We start from the raw sequence: 23,994 nt of genomic DNA on the forward strand, positions 1-23,994 counted from the left end.
ACCACTTTGACGCTGGCAGTATCCCTTCGAGCAGGGAGGCAATCACGACATGGCGTTGTCTAAACCTGACCCGAAGTGAGGACACGAGCTGCTCCCTGACAGCTTTGGAGCTGCCGAGACGAAACAGTCGTTGACTGCCCTAAAAACACTCCGAGCCTTTGCTTCACATCATGTCCTCAACTAATGTTTCAGCCACGCCGCGAACACAGGCCGGGTAGCCGCTCAAATACCATGTCGTCGTCACCGTGTTGCCAAACAACAACAGACGGCAGCCCTATGTCCGTCCGTGTAGCGTTGCGATCGCATCCGCGCGGCACCCGGGCACAAGGACCGATAGACTACACGCGAGCTCCGTGTGACGGCCGCGCGTCGGGGTCGAGCGGGGCCCAGTCCGGGCTGTCCCGCCCACAGACCACAAACAACCAAAATATCCCGGACAGCACGCTCCTTGGCATTGCGGCTCTTTGCAAGGGCCTGAGGGATTCTCGTTTGGACGTGCGCATGTTTGTGTTTCCAGAAGGACGAAGGATTGACTCGCCCCCACGCCGGTCATCGGTGACGCTGCAGACGCATTGTGTTCCAAAGATAACAACATCGAGCGGGAAGCCTAGCATCAGATCTGGGAGTCCGGATCCCTAATGATCTTGCACTGGCTCACAAGGCTGATGATGTAGGGTCCTGGAGTCCTTGTTGCTGTAGCACAACACGATAGAGCGTCCGGGACATGATAAGAAGAACAGGTGAGCACGATTATGATGGTATGGATCGCACGAGACTTTGAATCCTGCATGTCGATGCAACTACCGTGTTCAATCCCAGGGCGTCTGAAGTGCAGTTGAACAGAAGGCGGGCCGATTTACTGCATCGTTCGGTTCCCCTGAGAACCCAATGACCGTGAGGTACCGCGCATCCTTTCAGAGGAGAAACACTTGTTCCTTCGGGCCACAGTGACAATTTTCAATGGTCAGTGAGGCGTCACAAGCGAACTGTTAATTGAAGTGCCGGCGATATCCAGTCACCCTGGCTTAAGAGGGTTGAGTTGAGGAGGTGACGAGGACCTTAGCTCTCCAGAAAACCTGAGTCTCAACATGAATCGATATTAAAAGGATCGACTTCATCTCAGCGAATTCGCAGGATGTGCCATGCCAATGTAGCTCCTAGCTAGCTTATTTCTCTCTTTAAGGGCGACAATGTGTGCACGGCAGACTGTCAAGTCGGCATCTCTGCCACGGTCTCAACGTCACTCATGGCGGCTACTCCTCCATACAGGCATGTATAAGGTACACACAAGTATCATTGAAAGACGATCAGGGACGACGGCATACTAGTCCCGTCGCGATCAAGTTTCGTTCCTGATGTATTTAATGTTTCGTAGCGGATAAGAGAGTCGATCGTTGTGATGGAGATGTCCCACAGAAGGAAGTTCTCCTCCGGGAAGACTCCCGGATTGCTGGTGTCGTCAATGTGCCTTCGACAGGAGAGTGTTTATATAGCCAATTCCTGGATGCGCCGTAGACGTGCTCTTCGAAAGTTTGGTACGTGTATATATTCCATTGCGATGGGGTATAGTTGAACCCTCACATCCAGACACAATCGCATGTCGAGTCTCCACAAGCTCTTCCATGATCAGATTCCTCGAATGGTGTGTCATAACGGGCGGAGAGCTTGGTTACGGAGAATCGTGAGAGATGTCGTACTGGCTTATACACTTCTGCATACGTGAAGAACAGAGAGAGACGACGACGAGGACAACAACTAGAACGACAAGAACCAGGACACTGTTCAGAGCACTTCAGAAGATCTTACAGGGCGGCATCAAGAAAGCTACGTAAAGATACCTACCCAATACCCAAAGACGCCCCGCGACGCCTACCACGACTGCACCCCAGTCTGGCTCACAATCCTACCCGCATCCCCATCCCTCTCCCCCTCCAGAACCTTCCTAACAAGAAACCCTCCAAGACTCGGATCCCCCGCTCCCAGCTTCTTCAACAACCCCGGGTCCCCGCCCAGGTTCGTCGCCAACTGCCCCGGCGAAATCCCCCAAACCCTCACCCCGTCCGCCTTCAACGTCCAGTGCCACGCCAAGAGGAGCATGTTCAGCGCCGTCTTGCTGACGCGGTACCCCGTCGGCGCAAACTGGCTTGCCGGCTTCGGCCACCCGGCCGCGGGCGCCTCGCCGGGCCAGAACTCTTCAGCGAACCGCGCGAGGTGGGCCGTCCCGCTGGTGAGGAAGAGCAGGCGCGGGTCGTCGGACTTGATTAGCAGCGGCGCGAAAGTCATCGTCACGACGTGCTGGCCCGATACGTTTGTGTTGTACATGACGTTGAGGGCTTCGCGGGGGGGGGTGTCTGGCTCGGTGAGGGCGCAACCTGGCCAAGTCAAAATCAAAGCGTCTTCAAAGACACGAACACGTTAGTATCTTACCAGCGTTGTTCACCAGGTAATCCAGGCGGCCATGCTTTGACTGGACGAAATCAAAAGCTCTGGCGATTGAGTCATCGCTGTCGACGTCGATCTGGACTACTTCGAGGGTGCTCGCCGTGGAGGGGACGTCGTCGCGGAGTTGCGCGGCGGCGGCTGCGCCCTTCTCCATAGATCTGGATCCGAGAAGGATGTGGTAGGATCGGTCGGAGGAGGGGAGCGCTTTGATGGTCTCGTAGCCGATGCCGGTGTTGGCGCCTGTTATGAGGGCGACTCGTTTGGCGGACATTGTCTACTTTTGAGCCTCTGCCGCTGATAGGAAGACCGTCTTATCTAAGTTGATGTGAACACACTGTTTTGTATGAACACCTTAAGGTCTCGAGACTCGAGGTTGCGGTCTCCTTCTTATGCTATTCTCGAATAACCCTCAAGGAGTAAGTCGGCTGCAAGTGACCATCGTGTAAGTGGGCTTAAGGATCGGATTTCCAAACTCCGCAGGCTTGGCAAGACGCGGACGGCGGACGTGTAACTGCAGGTACGGGCCCGGGATTGAGATTCTAGGCCCGGAATGACTTGATATCCCACCGGCTCCGTGAAGCGCTAAAGACGCAATTGTAACGAGCAGCTGGAATGAATCAAGGAAGCCAAGTTGAGGCACGGTGGTCGATGTATTGCGGTGGCTCTGGGCAGCTTTTGCGGCAAGTAGAAGCCAAGATATCATCAACCATGGGCGACATGCTGCCGCAGTCTTCCGAAGAAATCATATCAGCCTTTACGAGTAGTTATGTGGCGTATCATGCAAACGTATGTACTACTGGCAGTACGAGACGACGTGTTTAGAGACCGAGCGAGGTTTCCTGACTAGGGGGCCTCTGGGGTCACATCAATGTAACGATTTCACAAGAAACATTCACATCCAGGTGGAATGACATTTGATCTTGTCCACCCAGACCTCCTAGTCGTCGATCTTCCTATTCATCTTTATAATGTCCGCCTCTGGTTCAGAACACTGACGACTTATAAGGCGGGCGGTAATAGGGTGGTTCTTTCTGTTCCACACCGAGAGATGCTTCTCTTTGGAACATTCGGCATTGGAAAATGCAGACTCAGGTTGATTCTACCACGAGCAGCGGCATCCAGCTGAGAGCCCCGTTTTGAACCGAAGAAATTCACCACGTCAGAGCATTCATTGCGGAATAAAACAGCGTAACAATCCCCATTTTCAATCAAAGACGAAGAAGGACGAGTAAAAACCACGAGGATTCAGTGAGGCCCGTCAGGGACCCGGAGCCTCTCCACATGGATATCACGGCATGATTCCATGGATACCGTGGAGAGCCGCTCTGTCACGAAAGTTTTCCAGTTACTCCGCCGACTCATTGGTGTTGCGACTAAGGCGAGGTTTTGGGCCATCTTAACTCATTTTAATGCCCACAAAAATAAAAAACAAAGACCTTGTGAGTCTTGAATACCGAGAATCGACAGTTGCATTAACGTGGTTGTCTGTGGAATGTTTTTGTGTTCCAAGAAGAGATATAAAATAGCACCCTTCTGCTTTGTAGTTGTGCTCTAAACAGCACAATTAGAACCAGAATGATGTGATATGCGAGATGGACCGAAGGGAATCCCTCCAAGGTCTCAACGAAGTCAGCGCGCCGCACACACCGAAAGCAGATGCTCATGTTCGCGAGATGTTGTATCACCAGGCGTGTATTCTCTCCTCATCAGCCGGGAACGAAGAAGGAAGAGGGTGTACAGGAGATAAACACATACATGTACGTCACATCAGATCGGCTGCTTTCTGAGCCTTAACAAGGAGAGCCATCGGTCTGCTTTCCTTCATTTGGGAAAGAACTGTGCGAAAAGACAACAATGTTGGGCCCTCGGTCTCAAAGTTTCCCAATACAAATTATACTACCACTTCCCACGGCAGCGAAACCGCGACTTGAAGCCGCCTAGTGGAATACAAAAGCCTACCAAGAAGCAAGACACCTTCCTAGAGTTTAAACCAATTCCACCAGTACAAGAAAGATCGTCGCGTGGACTTCTGTGGTAACACCATCCACTCCTCAAACAGGACCCCCCCGTCAACCGCCATCGCGTATCGCCCAAGACTCGGGGAACTCTCAGACACCTTTGCAGAATTCACGAATAACATGAATGAATACAGCCAAGACGCAACCAAACGATAGAACTAGAGAAAGCCGGGCATCATCAAATCGACGGCGTCCGTCCCAAACCCCAGATCCAAAATGCATTTGATACCAGGATGTTATTTGTCTGGGTAAGATTGTAGCCAGCTGTGACTACTACCACACTTACTACCACATTTGCTGAATGTCTTCTCAATGGATAGGAAGTTGATTTAAATAGGCCATAAGTGACTAGCACGGCGCTCAAGGCTCATCAAGCGCCTACAGCTGCTCATAATCACGGATCAGCCAAAACGAATACGATCGAGAAAGCTCAAGACAACGGAAAATGAAGGGAACCAGTACTTCGCCAGAGCGAGCTGGTCTGTTCGAGCCCAAATTACCCTCCATTAGCGAGACGGGACGTCAGTCACCTCGCCGCAACAAGATCGCTTCTCATCTTGCCGAACATCTCCGACTCCTCGGAAGATAGATGGTTTATACATTCGACTAAGCTTAAGCTGTAAGAAGACGGCCTATTCTGGGCCCGTGTACTGTCCTCTGTCAATATGCATCATCGATGCCTAACACACACGCGCACCGCCTAGCATTCACATCGCAACGAGAGAACGCGATCATCTTGAATGATTGGAATTATGTCTATCTGACCACCGTACAAAGTGGGAGGGGAGTCTACTTTCTCAACCCTAGACCATTAAAAAAAAACCAAAGGCTACAGCAAAAACACGTCGAGATCATACATCTCTTTCTTCTCGTGTGATCGTCAACAGTAAAAGCCCCCCTTTTGTGAGCAAAGTGTAATCTGTCCCACGATTGAGACAACAGGTATCATGGCCAAGTTCTATCTCCCGCCATCTTGCCCCGGAAAAATTCAACAAAACGCCAAAACAATGCAGAAAATAGACATGGATCGAGGTCTTCGATCCGGATATCTCAGGAGACAACGCGATGGGGACCTCCGCTAGCATATGCACTTTTCTTCCCTTTTTTTTTTCTTTCCTCTCAAATTCACACTCTAACCGAATCACCGGTTCTTCTCCAGCGACTGGAGGTTGACCAGCTCGGCGTAGCGGCCGTTCTTCTTCATCAGCTCGGCGTGGGTGCCCTGCTCGACGATGCGGCCCTGGTCGAACACGTAGATGATGTCGGCCTTCTGGATGGTGCTCAGACGGTGGGCGACGGCGATGGTCGTGCGGCCCTTGGCGGCCTTGTCGAGGGCGGCCTGCACGACGTGCTCCGACTCGGAGTCGAGCGCCGAAGTGGCCTCGTCGAGGAGCAGGATCTTGGGGTCGCGGATGAGCGCGCGCGCGATGGCGATGCGCTGCTTCTGGCCGCCGGACAGGAGGGCGCCCTTGCTGCCGACGACGGTGTTGAAGCCCTCGGGCAGCGAGACGATGAAGTCGTAGATGTTGGCCTCGCGGCAGGCGTGCTCGATGGCCGCGTCGGTGACCTCGGACGCGGCGCCGAGCAGGATGTTCTCCTTGATCGTGCCCTGGTAGAGCGTGGGCTCCTGGCTGACGAGGGCGATGAAGGAGCGGTACTGGTTGACGTTGAGGGAGCTGATCTCCTTGCCGTCGATGTAGATGCCGCCGGACAGGGGGTCGTAGAAGCGCTCGAGCAGGGCGATGGTGGTGGACTTTCCGCAGCCGGACGCGCCGACGAGGGCGACGTACTGGCCGGGGTGGATCGATAGGTTCAGCCCGCGGAGGACGGGCTGCTCGGGGCGGGTGGGGTAGCGGAAGTGGACGTCGCGGAACTCGAGCGTGCCGTCGACGGAGTCGAGGGAGGCGCCATCCTCGGACCAGGTGTCGATGGTGGGCTTGCGGTCAAAGAGGATCTTGAGCTCGTTGGCAGCCTGGTGCGCCTTGCCCATGTCGGGGGCGAAGGAGAAGATTGAACCGGCAGACTGGGCACCGAAGATGACGGCCGAGAAACACACAAAGAACTGGAACATGTTGTACTCGAGGTCGGCAATGAGAGTACCGCCGTACCAGAAACCAAGGGCGAAGGCCAGGAACATGAAGGACTGCGAGGCGGCGAAAAGCAAGCTGGACTTGAGGATGGAGATCAAACTCGCGCGCTGCTGAACAGCCAACGAAGCCTGGTACTGCTGGATGACGTCCTTCTCGCGAGTGAGCGAAGCAACAGTGCGGATGGCCGAGATGGCCTCGGACGCGTAGCTGGCAGAGTTGGAGTAGGCGGTCTTGGAGCGGCGCTGGAAATGCGCAAGCATCCAGAAACGGAAGAAACCACAGCCGATAAGAATGGGAATCGTCGCCGTGCAAACCAACGCCAGCTTCCACCCGATGGCGATGGCGAGAGCTAGGGCGGCAATCAGAGTGGTAGAGACCATGAGCAACGTGCCCAGAGTGACACCACTGAGTCCGGCAAGATGGGTCGTCTCGGTCGAGAGGAAGGAGGTGAGCGCACCGGCAGTGTTCTCGTCCTTGTCAAAGAAGGAAACGTCCTGGCGAAGCATGGTGCGGAAAGCGCGATCTCTGACGCGGTGAACCAGCCTCTCGGAGCACTTGGCAAACAGGACGCCCTGGATGACGAATGCGATGAACTGGACACCAGCGAGCATGAGGTACATGGCACTCCAAAAATCGGAATCCTTCTTCATCTGGTGAGCGTTTTCGGGCGTGACGGGGACCGAGAGGGTCATGATCTGCTTGGCGAAGAAGACGGCCTGGGTGGGGTTACCACCACCGCAGATGATGGAGAAGAAGAGACCGACGAGCATCAGATGCCATTCCTGCTTGTTGAACGAGCCGATAAGCTTGATCAGGGTCCAGAGACCGTACTTAACCTCGCCGTCTTCCTTCTTGCTCTGGAGAGCAATGCTGGACAGGGACTTGGTAGTGTTGGTACGCGCGAGCTTGGCGGCAATGTTGTCCTCGGGGTCGGGAACGAAATCGCCCTTCTCGGAAACGCGGGACTTCTTGCGGATGAGCTCGTCGTCTTCGGCGTCAATGGCAGCTTCCTCCGCGGCATCCATCTCGTTGACGCGGGCAATGTTCTGGGCGCTGACGAGGTTGTAGTAGGCTCCCGACTTCTCGAGAAGCTCGTCATGGGTTCCCTGCTCAACGATTCTTCCGTTGGACATGACGACAATGTTGTGGGCATCCTTGATGGTTGACAGACGGTGGGCAATCGTGATGGTGGTGCGGCCCTCGGAGGCGACCTCAAGAGCTGCCTGGACCACGCCCTCAGACTTGGTGTCAAGAGCGGAGGTGGCCTCATCGAGAAGGAGAACTGGGAAAGTTAGTAGAATTCTTTGTCACTATCGCCGGAAAACTCACTCTTGGGGTCAGACACGACGGCTCTGGCGATGGCGATACGCTGCTTCTGGCCACCAGAGAGCAGGAAACCGCGCTCACCGACGTTGGTCTCGTAACCCTCGGGAAGACCCGTGATGAAGTCGTGGGCATTGGCCATCTTGGCGGCGTTCTCGATCAACTGGCGCTGCTCCGCCTCGCCGGCGTTCTCGTGCTTGGTGCCGATCAGTCCGTACCTGATATTCTGGTAGATGGTGGTTCCGAAGAGAGTGGGCTCCTGGCTGACGAGAGCCATCTGCTGACGCAGCCAGCGCAGGTTCAGGGTGCTGATATCGTGGCCGTCGAGGAACACCTTTCCGCGGACGGGGTCGTAGAAGCGCTCGACGAGACCGACGATTGTACTCTTTCCAGAACCAGATGCGCCAACAAGAGCCGTCGTCTTTCCAGCGGGAATGGTGAGGGTAACATCCTCCATAACAGTGACCTCGGGGCGGGACGGGTAGATGTGCTTGATGTTCTCGAGGCGGATCGTACCTTCAAGCTTCTCAATCTTCTCGCCGGCGTCGCTGGACGGGTCCAGGGGAGAAACACGGTCGATGGTGTTGTAGATCTTGGCAGCCGCAGCGATGGCGGTGGTGAAGGCCTGAACGTTGGGGGCGACGTTTCCGAGGTTAAAGGCACCGATCATGATGGACATCATGATAATCAGGATGTTGGACAGCTTGATGCCGTCGTCGATGAGAAACTTGCTTCCCTGCCAGAAAGCCAGACCGTAGTTGAGGTACAGAATGGTCATCATGAGAGCAACCATGACACCGATCGTGGCCTTGACCTTGTAGCCGTAAAACTCGGCCTTGGTGAGATGCTCGTCGTACTGCTTCGCCAGACGGTCCTGGGTGCCAAAGGCCACGGCGTTGCGAATGGAGCTGATGACCTCGTCGGCAAGACTGCCTCCGTGGGCGTAGGACTCGATCGACTGCTTGCTGTACTTGACGATAAAGGATGAAGCACCTCCCATGCTCAGAAGCAGCGCCACAACGGTGGACAGCAGAATGAGCGTGAGCTTCCAGTAGTGGATGAAACCAATGACAAAGGCCGAGATGAAGGTCGCAATTGCGGCCAAGGTGAGGCCGACCTTTTCGGAAATACCATCCTGGATCAGGTTCGTGTCGGCGGTAATTCGAGTTGTGACCTCTCCAGCGCCCAGCTTATCGAAGAAACCAATGTTTTGACGCATGCAGCTCTCGAGATAATGCTCGCGAATCTTTGCGCTAATGTGCTCTCCCGTGTCTGATTCGGCGTGTTAGATATAAGCTTGCATCCTCCCGGCAGGGGTTCACTTACAAATGAAGCCAACCGTGGTGACATACTGCGCCACGAACACACCAATGGCGAGGTAGACAAAATACAGAACCAAATGGGCCATCTCGCTCTTGAATGTGCTCTTGGCCTCGTCGGTGGGCGGGAATTCATTAAAGTAGTTTTGGAAGGTGCCCTGCAGGTTTCCGAAGATGACGGTCATGAGCGGCAGGGCGGCGCCCACGGCGATGGACATGAAGGACGAAACGGCGAGGATGAGAAGATCGTTCGTGGAGGAGTAGCGGTACAGGGTGAGCATGCCGGCCTTGATCTCGGGCGTGGTGACCTGGCGCTTGAGGATCGAGGCCTCGTGCTCGGGGAGGTGCTTGTAGGGGTCATCGTTCGGTTCTTTGGGCGCAACGACCTTGGAATCGGCCTTCTCGAGGGCGACGGACTTGGTCTTGGGCTGGCCAGGCGCATCCACCTCCGTCGACTCGCCGTTGGAGGAGGCTCTGTCGGAGGAGTGGCCGCCGTTGCTGGGGGCCTTTTCGACCGCCGGCTTCTCGCTGACGGACTTTTCGTTTTCGGGGGCCATGGTGGTGGGTGTGGGCAGCTCCTAGCAGAGCCGAGGAGAGCTACCGTTGGGGGGGATTATAAGAGCGCGCTCGTTGCGCGAGAGTGCGCCGCGCGCAAGCTGTGCGGTTGTTTCGTCTGAAGCAGCTTGGGAGGCGCAGGCGTGTTGCGGGCCGAAAGTGGTGATGTCGTCGTCGCGAGTTATGTAAGTAAGGGCAGGCCGAGCTCGAGCTCCGAGTGAGTGGGACGGGACGGCGCTTATCGCATGCGGTTGCTGGTGTTGTTGGCTTGGCGACGGCGCCGAAAGGTTTGAATTATTGCTCGCAGATATGCTGCGAAACCCCAGACCAAGTCGGGAAAAAAAGAAAAGGAAGAAAAAGTGGCAGTAAGAGTGGTGGGAGTGGAAGAGGGCGCGGCGCGGATGGCGAAAGCCAAGAAAAGATTTGCAGCGATCGGGATCGTCCTTGGGGATCAAAGAAGGAGGAACCGCAGCAGGCAAACCAAATCAAATCCAATCAGCAGGACGGCCGAGAATAAGAGAAGAGAGAGACGATGTTCGCTATCGGCAAGGTAGGGCGTGTGCCTTCTTCAATCATTAATAAAAACAAGAGGGAAAACAGAGGCGTTTCCACCCGGGGTGCAGGCCAGGATAGGGATTAGTGGTACGGATAGTATGTACTTTCCGTATGGACCTGGATGCTGTAGCTGGGCAGATACGATTAGGCGGAGAGGAAGAAGAGCCCCTGCAACCCTGGCCAGGACAGGACTGGGGTGGGACTTTTGAGATATACCCTGCCGGTGGACGGAGCTGGACTGGGCCGACTTTCGACTCTTCACCTCACAGGATAAGGTACCTTAGGTGGTGGTGTTGGACTGGGGTGGACCACCGTGACCCTCCTCGGGTCGGGGCAGCGAGGGACACTCACCCTCGAAGGCCCGGGGTCGACGAGTAGGAAGCCAGCAGCACGGAGAAAGAAGGCGGCGGAATGCAGCCGATCCGTAGTCTTGCCCACGCAGTAAATCACCTCGCACTTTCTCAGCTGCCCGAACTGACACTAGCCTCCACTGTTTGCGCCGCAATCCAACAAGAGTCATAGTCGGCCTCGTCATACGGCCATGCAGACGTCGTAACGGTCGTATCTTACTTCTTCTGCCTAGGTGGATGGCTTACCTGGCGGATAGATACACTGCATCTTCAACCTGATGACCCGCTCCGCTGGTTGAGTAAGACTTTGAAGATACGCAAAGAGCAGTCACACGTACTACGGCAGACCGTAAGGCGGAGTTCTGACTGCCTGCCCGGTGAGATACATGGGGAAGCGATACGCAGTATCTGATGTGAGGCGCATCCGTTAGCCTCTACAGGACAAGCTATGCGTACTTGCTTAGTATCCGTACTTTGCTGCATTCTCCACGTCCGGGGTTGCGAGAAGTGCGAGGACCGGGGCCCGGGATTCAAACGGGCACATTAGCCACGTTGCCCATTGCTTGTCTGCCTGCTTTCAATCTTACTAGTCGAATTCTGGGGAAACCATTCTGTACTCTGTATTACCTGAAGTTGATTTGTGTATCAACGAAAGCACTGAGCATTGTCTTCAGCCGATGTCCATTGTTTGAATTGCCGCCATCTCGCTTGTCTTCCAGGGGCCTGGCTGGTAGAACAACTGCTTGTGACAATTGACAATTGCCCGTTGGGGAGCGTGTGGGTGTGTGGCCACACATGCGACGAAAAAAGCTGGTTCTGGCCCTCCTGCTCCTCCGCCCGTGGGTTGAAAGGTTCGTTGAAGAACAGACGGATTCAAGCTCCGAACATGGTCTCTCTCCCTCTATCCGAGGTCCCAAGCGTAGGCGCCCAGAGACTTGGGTCTTGGACAGTGAACATCCAGGATCAACCACACAAAGCCCGCTCCGCTCCCTCGGACTGTCCTTGCCATCCAGTTTATCTCTATCTCTCAAAAGTATCCGTATGTGACGCACGGCATGTGGTAGAGTTGAGAGTTAGCTGGTACATCTCATTCGGTCATGACAAAAAAGGCGCCCAATAACATCACTCGCAAAACAACAAGAGTGACACAGAAAAAAAGTTCCCCCGCCATCATATCATCATCCTCCATTTTTCCTTCCAGAAACAAGCAAAAAGCCACTAAGCCCGTCCCGTCTCGCCGCCCTCGGTACCCCCTTCCCGCCACCCTAGTCGAGTCAGCCAAACTAGCCGCACTCGCTTACCACCTCGCAGCACCGCAGCTGGGGCGGGCTCCTCTCCTCCACGCCTCTGCTAAGCTGAAGCACTGCTTCTTTATTATTCCTGCCCCTCCCTCGGGCTTCTCGACTGCCCCGAAATCCGGTCGTCTTCATTTCCTGCTCTCCCCAGAGCTGGCCCGAAAGATTTCGCTTCCAGAACATCTGCGACAACCGGTGGGGTTTTTCGAATCTGAGATGCGCAAGCAAGTCTCACTCACTCATTCTTCTTACGTTGACACTGTCAAAAGATGCAACTTGAAAACAAGGGAACACAAACAGAAGAAAACCCCCTGGACCTGAAATACCCCGGTGACAAGGTCCCCCCCATCAGCATGCCCGTTTGCCTGCACAAGTACAGCAATCGTGCGCCGGCGATAGCGTTGCTCTCGGGCCCGACGATGCGGGTGCGCAAAGAAAAGGAGGCTTGCAGGTTTGGCACTGGCACCAACAAGTCTAAAAGTTCCAAAGAGAGTCAGACCTGTCGGTGACACCTGCCTGTGCCACCAACGGACAAGACTCCGTCTGGGCGCTGGGCGTTTGGCGCGGTTACCAGCTCTCCTACTCTTCCCGCGTGGCCGTACCATTGCGACGACTATTGCTTCACCATCCGAGAAGAAAGAAACGCCTCTAGTTATTGACATATGAATGATTGTCACTTATTGTCCGAAGGTCTCTTTTGCTGTGCTGAGTTTGAGAGGGGTGTTGGTCTTCAGGAACAAGCTTTCGACCAATCACCCCCGTTCCTTTCCTTACGGACGGGACGATCTGGACTTTGGGCATAAGGTTCCCTCGTGCCGGGAAGCGGTGGGCTGCCGCCAGATAACACCATCGTCTCAACATTTCATTCAGCATTGTGAGGATATCGGGTGAGAGTTGCTAAACTCCGGGACGAGGATGTTGCCTGAATAGCATCGTCATATACTCAGAGGGGTTCTCACAAGTCACTACGATTTGGAGACACATGACACTGGGGAATACGCGTAGATTACGGCGATACGCGGTGAACCAAATCAAAAGAGTTCGGATAAGCCTAAGGTACCTAGCTACGTACAAAGTCTTCCAGAAGGGGGACAGGGGTTGAGGCCTTCCCTGTCAATCCCGGCGTGGCGTCCGCCCATCTAAGCGATGCAACAATCTAAACGGAAATGTAACATGTGCTAGCACCGAAGTGCTTGCTAACTTGGGACAAGTCACCACGCGCTACCGATCGCCACGAGAGATAGTCACTCCATATCGAACTCTTGGCGATTGGATCCGCCGTCAGTTTAGTAGCAAAAAAACAGGAACCACGATTGTCCAATCGCTTTTGCGCTCGCATTCCAATGCGAAGTTGGGCGTAAAGGAATGTACGAATGTACGATGTAAGCGACGGCGGGCAAACCGGCAGCGCTAATAACGACGGCAACGGGTCACCGAGACAACTGCTGACATCTCGGAAACATTTGTTCTATCATCAAACAGCGGTGATTCACGGGGGGCGGCACAGCATGATGGTAATGAAGTATTACTCACATCAACCAAGAATGTATCGACAGAGGGTATCGAGATTGTCCGTTGCAAGAGCAGGTGGACAGTCACAGGCCGAAACTAGCTGGAATAGCTTCATGACTCCTTCCTGCCCTATCTCGTCTATCTCTGCTGCCATCCTACCGTCCTCTACCACCACCAGCCTCAAGCGTCGCCGTCGCCGCTCTTCCTCCTCAGATGACCCTCGATGAGCGCAAGTTGAGCCTCAAGAACCGCCGCCACAAACTCCCGTGGCCTCCCCTCGCAAGCGCCGCGTATCATCCGGATATACCCCTCTCTCTCCAGCGCGCCCTCGGGTCGGAGGATCGCGGGCAGGTAGCCCTGCCGCGCCATGTAATCCTGCATGACCATGCGACTGACGCGCCCATTCCCGTCGGGGAGCGGGTGGACACTCACAAAGTACGCGGTCATCTGGCACGCCAGTACAAGCGGGTGAAGCAGTCCTGCCGCATGCTGCGCGTCCCGCCACGCAAAGAACCGCCGGACGCACGCCGGCACCTCCTGCGGGTACGGGAACACGACAAGCGGGCTGCTCCGCACCGCGACCGGCAGCGTCCGGTATGCCCCCAGCGGCACCGGCCCGCCCCATGCCATGCCGTACGCGGTGGCCTCGGAGGCGGTGCCCTTGATCGACAGCGCCGCGAGGTCCCGCATCTCGGTTTCCGTGATGCCTGAAGTGTGAAGCTTCGCGGTCGTATTGTCGGCGATCCACTGCGAGGCGATGATGTGGTTCCGCAGCTCGGCCGTCGCGGAACATTCGTCCGGCTCCGCGAGATCGGGAAGCTTGCTCGACGGCATCGAGAGCATCCCCACAGGCCCGAACCTCTGCCCGAATTTCAACTGCTCAAAGATGCGGACCGCATCGACGACCTGCAACGGGTTGTGCTCGATCATGACGGACTGCTGCGCGTAGCGCGGGACCAGCTTCCTGGCGAGCTCCAGGAGCGGCAGCCTGCCTCTAAAGTCATCGATCCTCTCCAGCAAACCGCTAAACTCCTGCTGCAGGTCTACGTATCCCAGCCGGCGGCTGTCGCTGGGCTGAAAATGGTCTTCCCATACCCTGCCCGAACTCGCCAGTCTCTCGTACTCCTCGGATCCCTTTTGAAGGTTGGCGAAGGGTGCGTAGATTTCCTTAAGCTTCGCCTTGCGTGCAAGCTGTTCCCGCATGTGCTTCAAGGTCTTGATGTACATGGTTGGGATTGTGCGTTATTATTTGACTTTTCAACTGCCGGATTAGCAGTTGGTCAGTACGTTCGTCAACGTCCAGGCATGAGCCCAGTTGCTCCTGGTATTCATATAAATTGCTGAATGACCTTGCGAGGTCCAGCTGGAGGAACCCTTGGGGTTGCTGAACTTTGTGATTCAAATGCCGGTTACCCAACAGGGTTGGGAACTAACACTGAATAGCTCCTGGTATGGAGATGCTACGGTTGTTGATACTGCCAGTGTCCTGTCTCAGCCATTGCCTGTTTGTGCGTCGTTCACCTCGATGCCGTCCATCATCCTATGCGTCGCCTCCGTCTTGATTCTCTTTCAGAAGTGTCATCTCCATTGCAGCTACCATTTTTATCCTCTTCATCGAGTTGCCGATAATAAACTCAGTCTCCTTGCTGGCCCGTGACACCTTCAGCCCCAGACATCAGCTGCCGCACACCAACGCCGTCTCGGTACCGACTCGCGGAGTTCCCAGCCGTCGTCCGAAAACCCAAGTCAGCTTCAGACAAACTCTCCGGACGTCAATACCAAAAGCCCTGGACCAAGCCAACCAAAGTCCCTCCTCCTGCGCAGTGCTGACTCAACAGGCGCGCTCACATACAGCACGGCCCTCAAAAGACGTTGAGCGGCGGGGTAGAGGGAACAGAACCACACGTAATACAGAGGACGCAGCCAAAAATATTTGTATATCCCCACTTTTAATCATAGTGCAGCTAACTAGAAGCTGGCTAAACTTTAGCGCTAGCCCCTAGCGCCTCTAACTACCCCTCCACCCCACCTCAACTAACGTAGTTAATTTTACTACCGCTACAATTATAAAAAAACACTAAATTTTTGCTATACTACTAAAAGCACCTTATATAATATAAATATTATATTTTTAAGGTTATATTTAATCTCTTCTACTTTTTTTTACTTAGATTCCTAATTTTCTATATTAAAATTGCTTATATTATTAATTTCTAACTATTCTACCTCTTTAGTAGTATATATAGTATATCTACTAGCTTTACGATCTAAGTTAAGATTATTAAGCTTATTAACTATCTCTTACTATAGATTATTATTATTTACTACTATATTATCTAGCTTAGCTAAAAAAGTATTAATCTTAGTATATAGTATTACTTCTTCTGTTAACACAAGTATAAGCGTATTCAGGGGCGTGGTATATACGCCTATATAGTATAGGGTTATAGATGGGCTTATGTTATGATGAAATGTAATAATCCTAAGCATTTATAGGCATTTAATCGTATCGAGAATAATAAAGGAATTGATGCATTGTGATTACTCTTGTTGTTGTTGTTGGCAGGTTGCATCCTCTAGTAGGGAAAAGTGAGGGGAAAGATAATCTGAAACGTAACCTACTAAACTGCTAATTACATAAGGTGCTTACGTAGCTATACGTATTACATAATCAATATTATAGTTATAAGTTGTAATAAATAGAGTATTTTTATATAAGGTTTTATACCTTAAATGTTATTAGTTTATTTTATATAGAATATTAAAGTAAGTTAAGCGTTACTATTATCCTTATATTATTATCATTATCATTATTATTATTATTATTATTATTATTATTATTATTAACTATTATTATTATTATTATTATTATTAACTATTATTATTATTATTATTATTATTATTAACTATTATTATTATTATTATTATTATTATTATTATTATTATTATTATTATTATTAACGTGGTTGATAAGCGAGTCGATCAGACAAGCGAGTCGATCACCTTAGCAAAATTATAGTAGGCTGCACGCGAAAATTTGGTAAGAAATTGTTAGTACGTCTTAACAATTTCTTACCAAATTTTCGCGTGCAGCCTACTATAATTTTGCTAAGGTGATCGACTCGCTTGTCTGATCGACTCGCTTATCAACCACGTTATTATTATTATTATTATTATTATTATTATTATTATTATTATTATTATTATTATTATTATTATTATTATTATTATTATTATTATTATTATTATTATTATAAAAGAATGTTATATGTTAACATCTTCTACTATTATTAATATGAGTAAAGGTAACGTTACCTCTTTTTTATATTTATTACCCCCCTTTAACTAAATTACTTATTAGATATTTTATTAGATTTACTCTATAAAGTGCTATAACTTTTTAAGTAAGAAGTTTTGTTAGTTTGCTTTCTATGTTTAGGTTAATCTTATATAGCTATTAATACTAATAAGCTTTTATTGCTATTTTAGATATACCTATTACAATAGGGTAGTAGTCTATATAGAGTTCTTATATTGCTTTTTATGCTTTTTTATATCTTAGTTAGTAGGTAGTTATCTTAATTAGGTTGCTTTAATAGGAAGCTTTAGCTTTAGGGGAGATAGTAGATTAAGTAATATTATACCTTTTTTTATACTTTTTAGAGCGTTTATAAGCCTTTAAGGTACCTCTTTTAGACCTCTAGCTAGCTTAATTGAAAAGTAAAAATACTTGAAAAAGATCTATCAACTTAGTTATAAAGGCAACTTATTAAACCTATTTAGTAGTAGTAAGGTACTAAAGTAACCTTTTAGTTTAGGTTTTGAAAGCTTTTACTTAAGGCTTTTAGCTATCTAAGGACTCCTTTAGTAGTAAGTTACTCTTAGTTTATTAACTAGAAGTATATAATATATATAGCTTAATTAGAGTAGTATAGAGGGTATTAAGTAGGTTAGATAATAGTAATAATAATAATAGTAGTACCTATTAGATCTTAAGGGATCATAATAATACTAATTAAGGATAATAGATATTAATAAGGGTAATAGATAATAATACTAACTAGAGGGTGTAGGATAATAACGCTAGCGCTAGACGCCTATATTAGATAAGACTAATAATAATAATACCTTCTTACTTTCTGTAAGGGGCTGGCCCCTAGGCTTGTTCAACGTAGAGGTGCCGTCGATTGACTATTCTAAGCTGAAGAAGGAGGAAAGGACTTTACAGGGATAGGCGCCTAGCAGCAGTGATGCAGACCGGGGCTAGGCGGTGTGCTACAGCAGAATAGTGGATCCGGCGGAGCCGGATCTCGGTAGCTGCTCCGGCAAAGCCGGAGATCTCGGCCGGGCTCTAGCCCGTGGCACTTTCTTAAGGTTAAGCCCCTATATTATTCTACTATAGAGGCTTAATTACTAAGAGATCTAAGGAATTTACTAGCTACTCTATAAGGATTATATCTAACTTTACTTATAGCTCTTAGTTTCAATATGAAGCGTAAAGGCTAGCGTTATCCTCTTATATTACTATAAGTTATCTAAGTAGGTATATTACTATTACTTTATAAAAGGTATAAAAAGTAATTTTAGAATTAGATACTAATATTAGTATTAGTTAATACTACCTTTTTTTAAGCTTTATTTTATAATATTAGTTTTAGCTATATATTTCTACTACTTAGGTTTTAATAGCTTCCTTTATAAGCTAGCTACTCTTATAACCTCTATAGCCTTTTATTTTACTTAATCTACTACTTTATAGTATTAATTATATCTAGCTATCTATTATATATATTACTCTTACTTATTTTTTATTTCTTAGCCCTATATATAGTAAGGCTTAATTTTATACTAATAGAAATATCCTTAGAATGTAAACTCTTTTCTACTGTTCTACTTATATTTAATAATATAGTAGTAAAAAGCTTTATAAAGTCTCTACTATACTTTCTACTTACTATAAACTATCCTTAATACTATAGAGGTTTTATTACTCTATATAACCTTCTTCTAATCTTTAATTATCTAAGAACTATACTATAATACTTACTATAGTTATGCTTTTTTATTAATTATTTAGCTTTAGCTTAGTTATTAGTTTAACATTATAAAAGCGTTTACTTTTAAGGTATTAATATATAGTTTACTAACTAATTAAGAAGTTATTTTAAATAAATATATAGTAGATTATATTAGTAATTTACTATATTAAGTACTACTTAGTTATTAAATTTTTTATTAGAATATCTAAAATTAAAACTTTAAGCTTATTAATAATAACTAATAGGTGCCTATATTAATAGCTATTTTTAATATATATATTAAGTATAGTATTTCCTAGTTACTATCTTTAATCTATAGCTTTCTTATATATTAAGTTAAATATACTTTAAAGTATCTTAAAGTCTCTATAAATCTTAGTAACTATTAACTTACTTAACCCCTATAGGGCTAGGATTTGTAAGGGGCTGGCCCCTAGGCTTGTTCAACGTAGAGGTGCCGTCGATTGACTATTCTAAGCTGAAGAAGGAGGAAAGGACTTTACAGGGATAGGCGCCTAGCAGCAGTGATGCAGACCGGGGCTAGGCGGTGTGCTACAGCAGAATAGTGGATCCGGCGGAGCCGGATCTCGGTAGCTGCTCCGGCAAAGCCGGAGATCTCGGCCGGGCTCTAGCCCGTTACATTACCTCCCCGCTCCCCTCCGGCGGCGCGTCCGTGGCGCTAGAGCTGGGTCTCCGTCGTGCTTCATCGCAGGGCCGTAACGTTGTTCGTAAGCCTCCATCGCTTCCGTCCCCTGGAGCGTCTCGATAGGCTCCCAGGTTCTCTCTGCGTATCCTTCCCACTTAACCAGCACTTCACGGCGTCTCCCACGCCCTCGACGCTTCCAGGCGGCGGCGTCGATACTCTCTACATTCCAGGTCTCCTCGCCTTCGTCATCTATAATTGGGGGCGGCTGCTCGTCGTCTAGCGTTTGCCCAGGTAAAGGGTCGTTACCTGCACGCTTCAGGGTATCCACGTGGAAGCGTGGGTATATAGCCGTTGGCACGTTAAGCTCTACCACGTATGGTGAGATAACCTTCGTAACGGTATACTTATGGTGCAACCAATCCAGTTTCTTGCATGGCCTAGGAGACCTGTAGTGGCCCATGTGAAGCCAGACTTTGTCGCCTGCTTCTAGTCTCTCCGTAGGCTGGCGCTTCCTGTTAGCCAGCTCCTCATAGCGTTGCTGCGTTGAGGCAAGGGTCGACCGTGCCATATCCATCACGTCCTGGAGCCTTGTTACCAACTTGCGTGCCAGGTCCTCGCGACGGCCCCCATGGTCTTCTGGGTCTGCCTCTTGAACCCGGACAGGCTCTGGGTGGTATCCGTGTTCTAAGAAGAAGCTGCTCATGCCTATAGCGCTGCTATCGCGGCTGCAGAGCGCTAGTTGAGCTGCTGGGAGGTTATTCGCCCAATCCTTCTGCGAGTAGGTAATGTAATTGCGTAGGTAGGCCTGGATCTCTTGGTTCATCCTTTCTGGGCCGCCATCAGTCTGTGGGTGATAGGCAGTACTGAGCCGCTGTTCTATTCCTAAAAGCTTGCAGAATTGCCGCCAGAAGCGGCTCGTCCAGTTGCTTCCTCTGTCGCTCACGATTGAAGTAGGGACGCCGTGGAAGCGGAAGTGGCAGCTCAGGAATCGTTCAGCGCAGGCTTCAGCTTCCATACTTTCCATAGCTTCAAGGGTTACGCCTTTTCCTAGCCGGTCGATAATTACCCAAAGGTATCGCTCACCCTTATCCGTAAGGGGAAGGTCGGTAATGAAATCCATAGCGAGGTCGCTTCGTATACGCTGCGGTATTGGTAGAGGTTTCAGAAGTCCTTTTCGATGCTCTCTCCAGATGTGGCTTCGCCCGCAGCCATCGCAATTGCGGCAGAAGCGTCGTACTAGCTGTGACTGGCCAGGCCAGTAGAAGCGCCTACTGACTAACGCGAGGGTATTATCTCTACCAGGGTGGCCACTAAGTACTGAGTCGTGGCTGCTTTGAACGATACGAGTACGTAGTGTGTTCGCCTCGCTATCTAGGTCTTCGCTACCTGGTACCCAGATCCGGTCTCTGAATAGTAGTCGGTTGCCATTATCGATCTCACACTCAGCAATCTGGACCTTTAGCTTGAGGCTAGGAGGGAAGCTTCTTTCTCGTTGTTTCACAGCATTATATGCCTGCTGGTAGACTTGGTCTTGCCCTTGGGTCTGGTCCCAGAGTTGCTGTAGTTCCTTATCGTCGGTGAACACAAGCACTGATGGGGCTGCCTCTACGCGTCGTGTACGCGTTGAGGTAAGGGCTACTTCGGGAAGAAGCTGGAGAATCCGGCCTTGTTCGCGCTCGTCCTCTAGAGACGTAGGTACGTCTTGTTCGCGTCTAGAGAGTGCGTCTGGCACTACTGCTTCACTTCCTGGCCGGTACTGTATCTCGAAGTTGTACTGAGACAGCTCCTCTGCCCATCGGCTTTGTCGTTCTGTGAGCCTCTGCTTTGTCATGAAGTACTTCAGGTTCTTATGATCAGATAGAACCTTGAACTTATTGACGCTCTGCAGTTCCGCTCTCCATGCTCGTAGGCAGCTAATAATAGCTAGCATCTCCTTATCGTGGATTGGGTAGTTGAACTGGGCGGCATTCAGCCGCTGCGAGTGGTATGCTACTGCGTGACGTCTCCCATGCTCATCTTCTTGTGACAGTACTCCTCCAAGGGCGAAGCCTGAGCAGTCAGCCTCAACGTAGGTTGTACGCTCAGGGTCTAGTTGATGTAGGATAGGCTTGGCTGCAAAGATCCTCTTAAGCTCCTGGAATGCTACTTCCTGCTCTTTACCCCAGTGGAATAGGACGCCCTTCTTTGTAAGAGATATAAGGGGTCCAGCAATCTCTGAGTATGCTGGGATGAAGATCCGATAGTAGTTTGCAAACCCTAGGAAGCTTCTAACTCCCTTAACCGTCTTTGGCGCAGCCCATTCCTTGATTGCCTTCAGCTTCTCAGGATCGCAGGAGATGCCTACTCCTGCGGTGATAATGAACCCTAGGTACTTGACTGTCTTCACAGAGAACGCACACTTATGAGGGTCTAGCCGGAGCCCTGCAAGAGCAAGCTTCCGTAGTACTAGCTTAACCTTTGCTTCGTGGTCTTGCCGTGAGCCGTTTGAGTAGATCAGTACGTCGTCCATATATGCCGTAGCGAAATCGTCTAGGTACTCTCGAAGCACTCCGTTGATATATCGTTGAAATGTAGCGGGGGCTCCTGTAAGCCCAAAGGGTACAACTAGCCATTCGAATAGCCCATATCTTGTCCTGAAGGCCGTCTTATGCTCCTCTCCTTCAGCAATTCGTATCTTATGGAACGCTGCAACCACATCCAGTTTCGTGAACCACTTAGCAGCACTAACAGTGCGTAGTGTCTCTTGGATTAAGGGGAGAGGGTATCGGTCGCGCTTAGTGAGTTCATTAAGGGCGCGGTAGTCAACACAAAAGCGTATCCCTCCCCCTGGTTTACGTACGAACAGTACTGGTGCTGATGCCTCTGAGCTGCTGGCGCGGATAAAGCCTTTATCCAGTAGGTCTCGTAGGGTCTTACGGAGGACGAGGAGTTCTTCTCGTGACATGCTATAGAGCGGCCCCCATGGTAGTACAGTCTCATTACCACTACTATCCTGTTTGATAGGGATCTTATGGTCGACCCCAGGACGATGTGGTGGAAGGTTGGCGGCTTCGTCAGGTTGGAACAGCTTGTGGAACTCAGCTAGTATAGCTGGCGGAAGGAGGGCCTTTAGATCTGCCTTCTCAGTCTTCTTCGTAAGGGCCTTCTGTATATCTGCTAGGCTGATGGCTCGGACTTCGTATCCTGCAGTTCGTTTGGTGTCTCGTTGTGCTCTCCTATAGAGTGCAGTGAAAGGAGCTCCTGGAAGGAGACGCGCGGCTCTGATCTCCCTTACTCGATCTGGTTCTTCTTCGCCTTTTAAGCGTAGGTCTACGCCACCCCTCCTATGCCGTATCCGTTGTGCAGCGGCATCGTATAGAATACGGTTCCTCTCCATCCAAGGCTTCCCTAGGAACAGGTCGTCACCAAGGCTACGTACGGTATATGCAAAGATCTTCTCATCATAACCACACAGCTCTAGGTTGAAGACAACTACACCTGTTGCTTTTGTAGCGCCTGTAGCGTCGCTAAAGCTGCCTAGCAGCCGCTCAGAGCGGTCTACTACCGGTAGGCGGAGCTTACGGGCGAGGTCGTGGTCGATAAGGGAGTATAGATCGCACCCAGTGTCTACTAGGGCGTCTGCTTGAGTGCCCTTGTGTATGCGGGTAGTGATCACTGCTGATTTGCTGCTCATGTGATGCTTGAACTGCTTCCATTCTGTAATGTCACTAGGCTTGGCCTCTAACGCCCGACTTCGCGTTAGAGTTACTCTTTTCCCGAGCTCTCTTCAGCTTCAGAGCTTCCTAGCTCCTCTATAGCATTACTATCGCTGCTCTCCTCTCGCCTCTTAGCTTTCTCAACCTTCTTGACCTTCTTAGGCCCTGAACGTCTTGGCTTAGGGCACCGTGTAGCAATATGGCCGATCTTATTGCAGTTATAGCATTTACGGTTATCTTTCTGGGGCCTTATGTTGTCTTCTGATGAGGAAGAGTCGCTGCGGTAGCGCTGTGACTTTGCGGCTCTTCTGGGCTCCTTAGTCCGGCTGACTCCAGCCATGAGGGTGTCCCCATCGGCATCTCGGTATCGTCGTCGTTCGTGACGTTCCTGGTAGGTCCTACTATCTAGCCCTGACCCTATTATCATAAGGACCCGGGCGTATTCTGGGTAGGTTTTCGGGGGATCGATTACACTAATTAGACGGTCCCGCAGAGTGGAGTTCAGGGCTCCTTTCAGATAGTTGATTCTGACTGCGTCTGCCCAGTGTCCTCCTCCACCTTCTGCTAACTCCTTCTCAAACTTTGGGAGGAATGTAGCAAAGCTTTCGTTTTCCTTCTGTCGGATAGTACGTAGCCTATCCAGTGCCCTGGCTTCTGCATTGGGATCTCCATAGCGAGTCTCAAGGTATTGCATAAACTGATCGGAGGATTCCGCTCCATCTGCTCCGCCTTGAGCGTAGTAGGGTGACGCCATGGTTTGAGCTGTGCCTTCCAGCCTTGCGTAGATGTATGCGAATATATCGGCATCACAGTCGAAAGCTTCCCTATCTCTTCGTATCTTTCCCTTCATCTCTAGGAACCAACGTTGGAAATCTTTACGTATGCCGCTAAACTTTGGTGGGTTTGGTATTTGATGTTTCCTCCGCCCTCTAGCTGCCATCGTTATACCGTCGCTCGTTGCCTGTATAGTTGTATCGGCTGTGGACGGGGTCGTTACGCTGCTCGCAAGCGGCGTAGGGGTTGCTCTATCCGTTGACATAAGCCCATTCAGAGCTGTCAAGAGCTGCGTCATCTGGGCCGTCTGCTGGGCCATCTGGTCCTGAAGAGGACGGACGCTTGCGTTGACCGCTTCGTTGATCCGGCGATCAATCTCAG

The 23,994-nt window shown here is 50.5% G+C and overlaps 4 protein-coding genes across 4 annotated transcripts; all 4 read right to left on the reverse strand.

Annotated features, from left to right (window-relative positions):
• Nucleotides 1-1,869: 1,869 nt before the first annotated feature.
• On the reverse strand, nt 1,870-2,713 carry tropE-8 (Short-chain dehydrogenase/reductase tropE; the record flags this gene model as incomplete). Its single annotated transcript, XM_032035870.1, has 2 exons — nt 1,870-2,372; nt 2,428-2,713. 2 exons carry the CDS (start codon nt 2,711-2,713, stop codon nt 1,870-1,872), a joined length of 789 nt encoding a protein of 262 aa, XP_031885194.1.
• Nucleotides 2,714-5,601: 2,888 nt separating this feature from the next.
• On the reverse strand, nt 5,602-9,749 carry pmd1-4 (Leptomycin B resistance protein pmd1; the record flags this gene model as incomplete). Its single annotated transcript, XM_032035871.1, has 3 exons — nt 5,602-7,832; nt 7,880-9,145; nt 9,200-9,749. The coding sequence occupies 3 exons, from the start codon at nt 9,747-9,749 to the stop codon at nt 5,602-5,604; spliced, it is 4,047 nt and encodes a 1,348-aa protein (XP_031885191.1).
• A 3,890-nt stretch (nt 9,750-13,639) lies between these two features.
• On the reverse strand, nt 13,640-14,686 carry FICD (Adenosine monophosphate-protein transferase FICD; the record flags this gene model as incomplete). The annotated part of the gene is made up of 1 exon (XM_032035872.1): nt 13,640-14,686. One exon carries the CDS (start codon nt 14,684-14,686, stop codon nt 13,640-13,642), a length of 1,047 nt encoding a protein of 348 aa, XP_031885192.1.
• Nucleotides 14,687-19,139: 4,453 nt separating this feature from the next.
• CGGC5_v007314 (Transposon Tf2-6 polyprotein) lies at nt 19,140-22,817 on the reverse strand (the record flags this gene model as incomplete). The annotated part of the gene is made up of 1 exon (XM_066151844.1): nt 19,140-22,817. The coding sequence occupies one exon, from the start codon at nt 22,815-22,817 to the stop codon at nt 19,140-19,142; it is 3,678 nt and encodes a 1,225-aa protein (XP_066008836.1).
• Between the last annotated feature and the right edge of the window lie 1,177 nt (nt 22,818-23,994).

The sequence above is a fragment of the Colletotrichum fructicola genome, assembly GCF_000319635.2.
Source record: "Colletotrichum fructicola Nara gc5 chromosome Unknown KSG_Nara_v1_contig04, whole genome shotgun sequence".
NCBI classification, from domain to species: domain Eukaryota; kingdom Fungi; phylum Ascomycota; class Sordariomycetes; order Glomerellales; family Glomerellaceae; genus Colletotrichum; species Colletotrichum fructicola.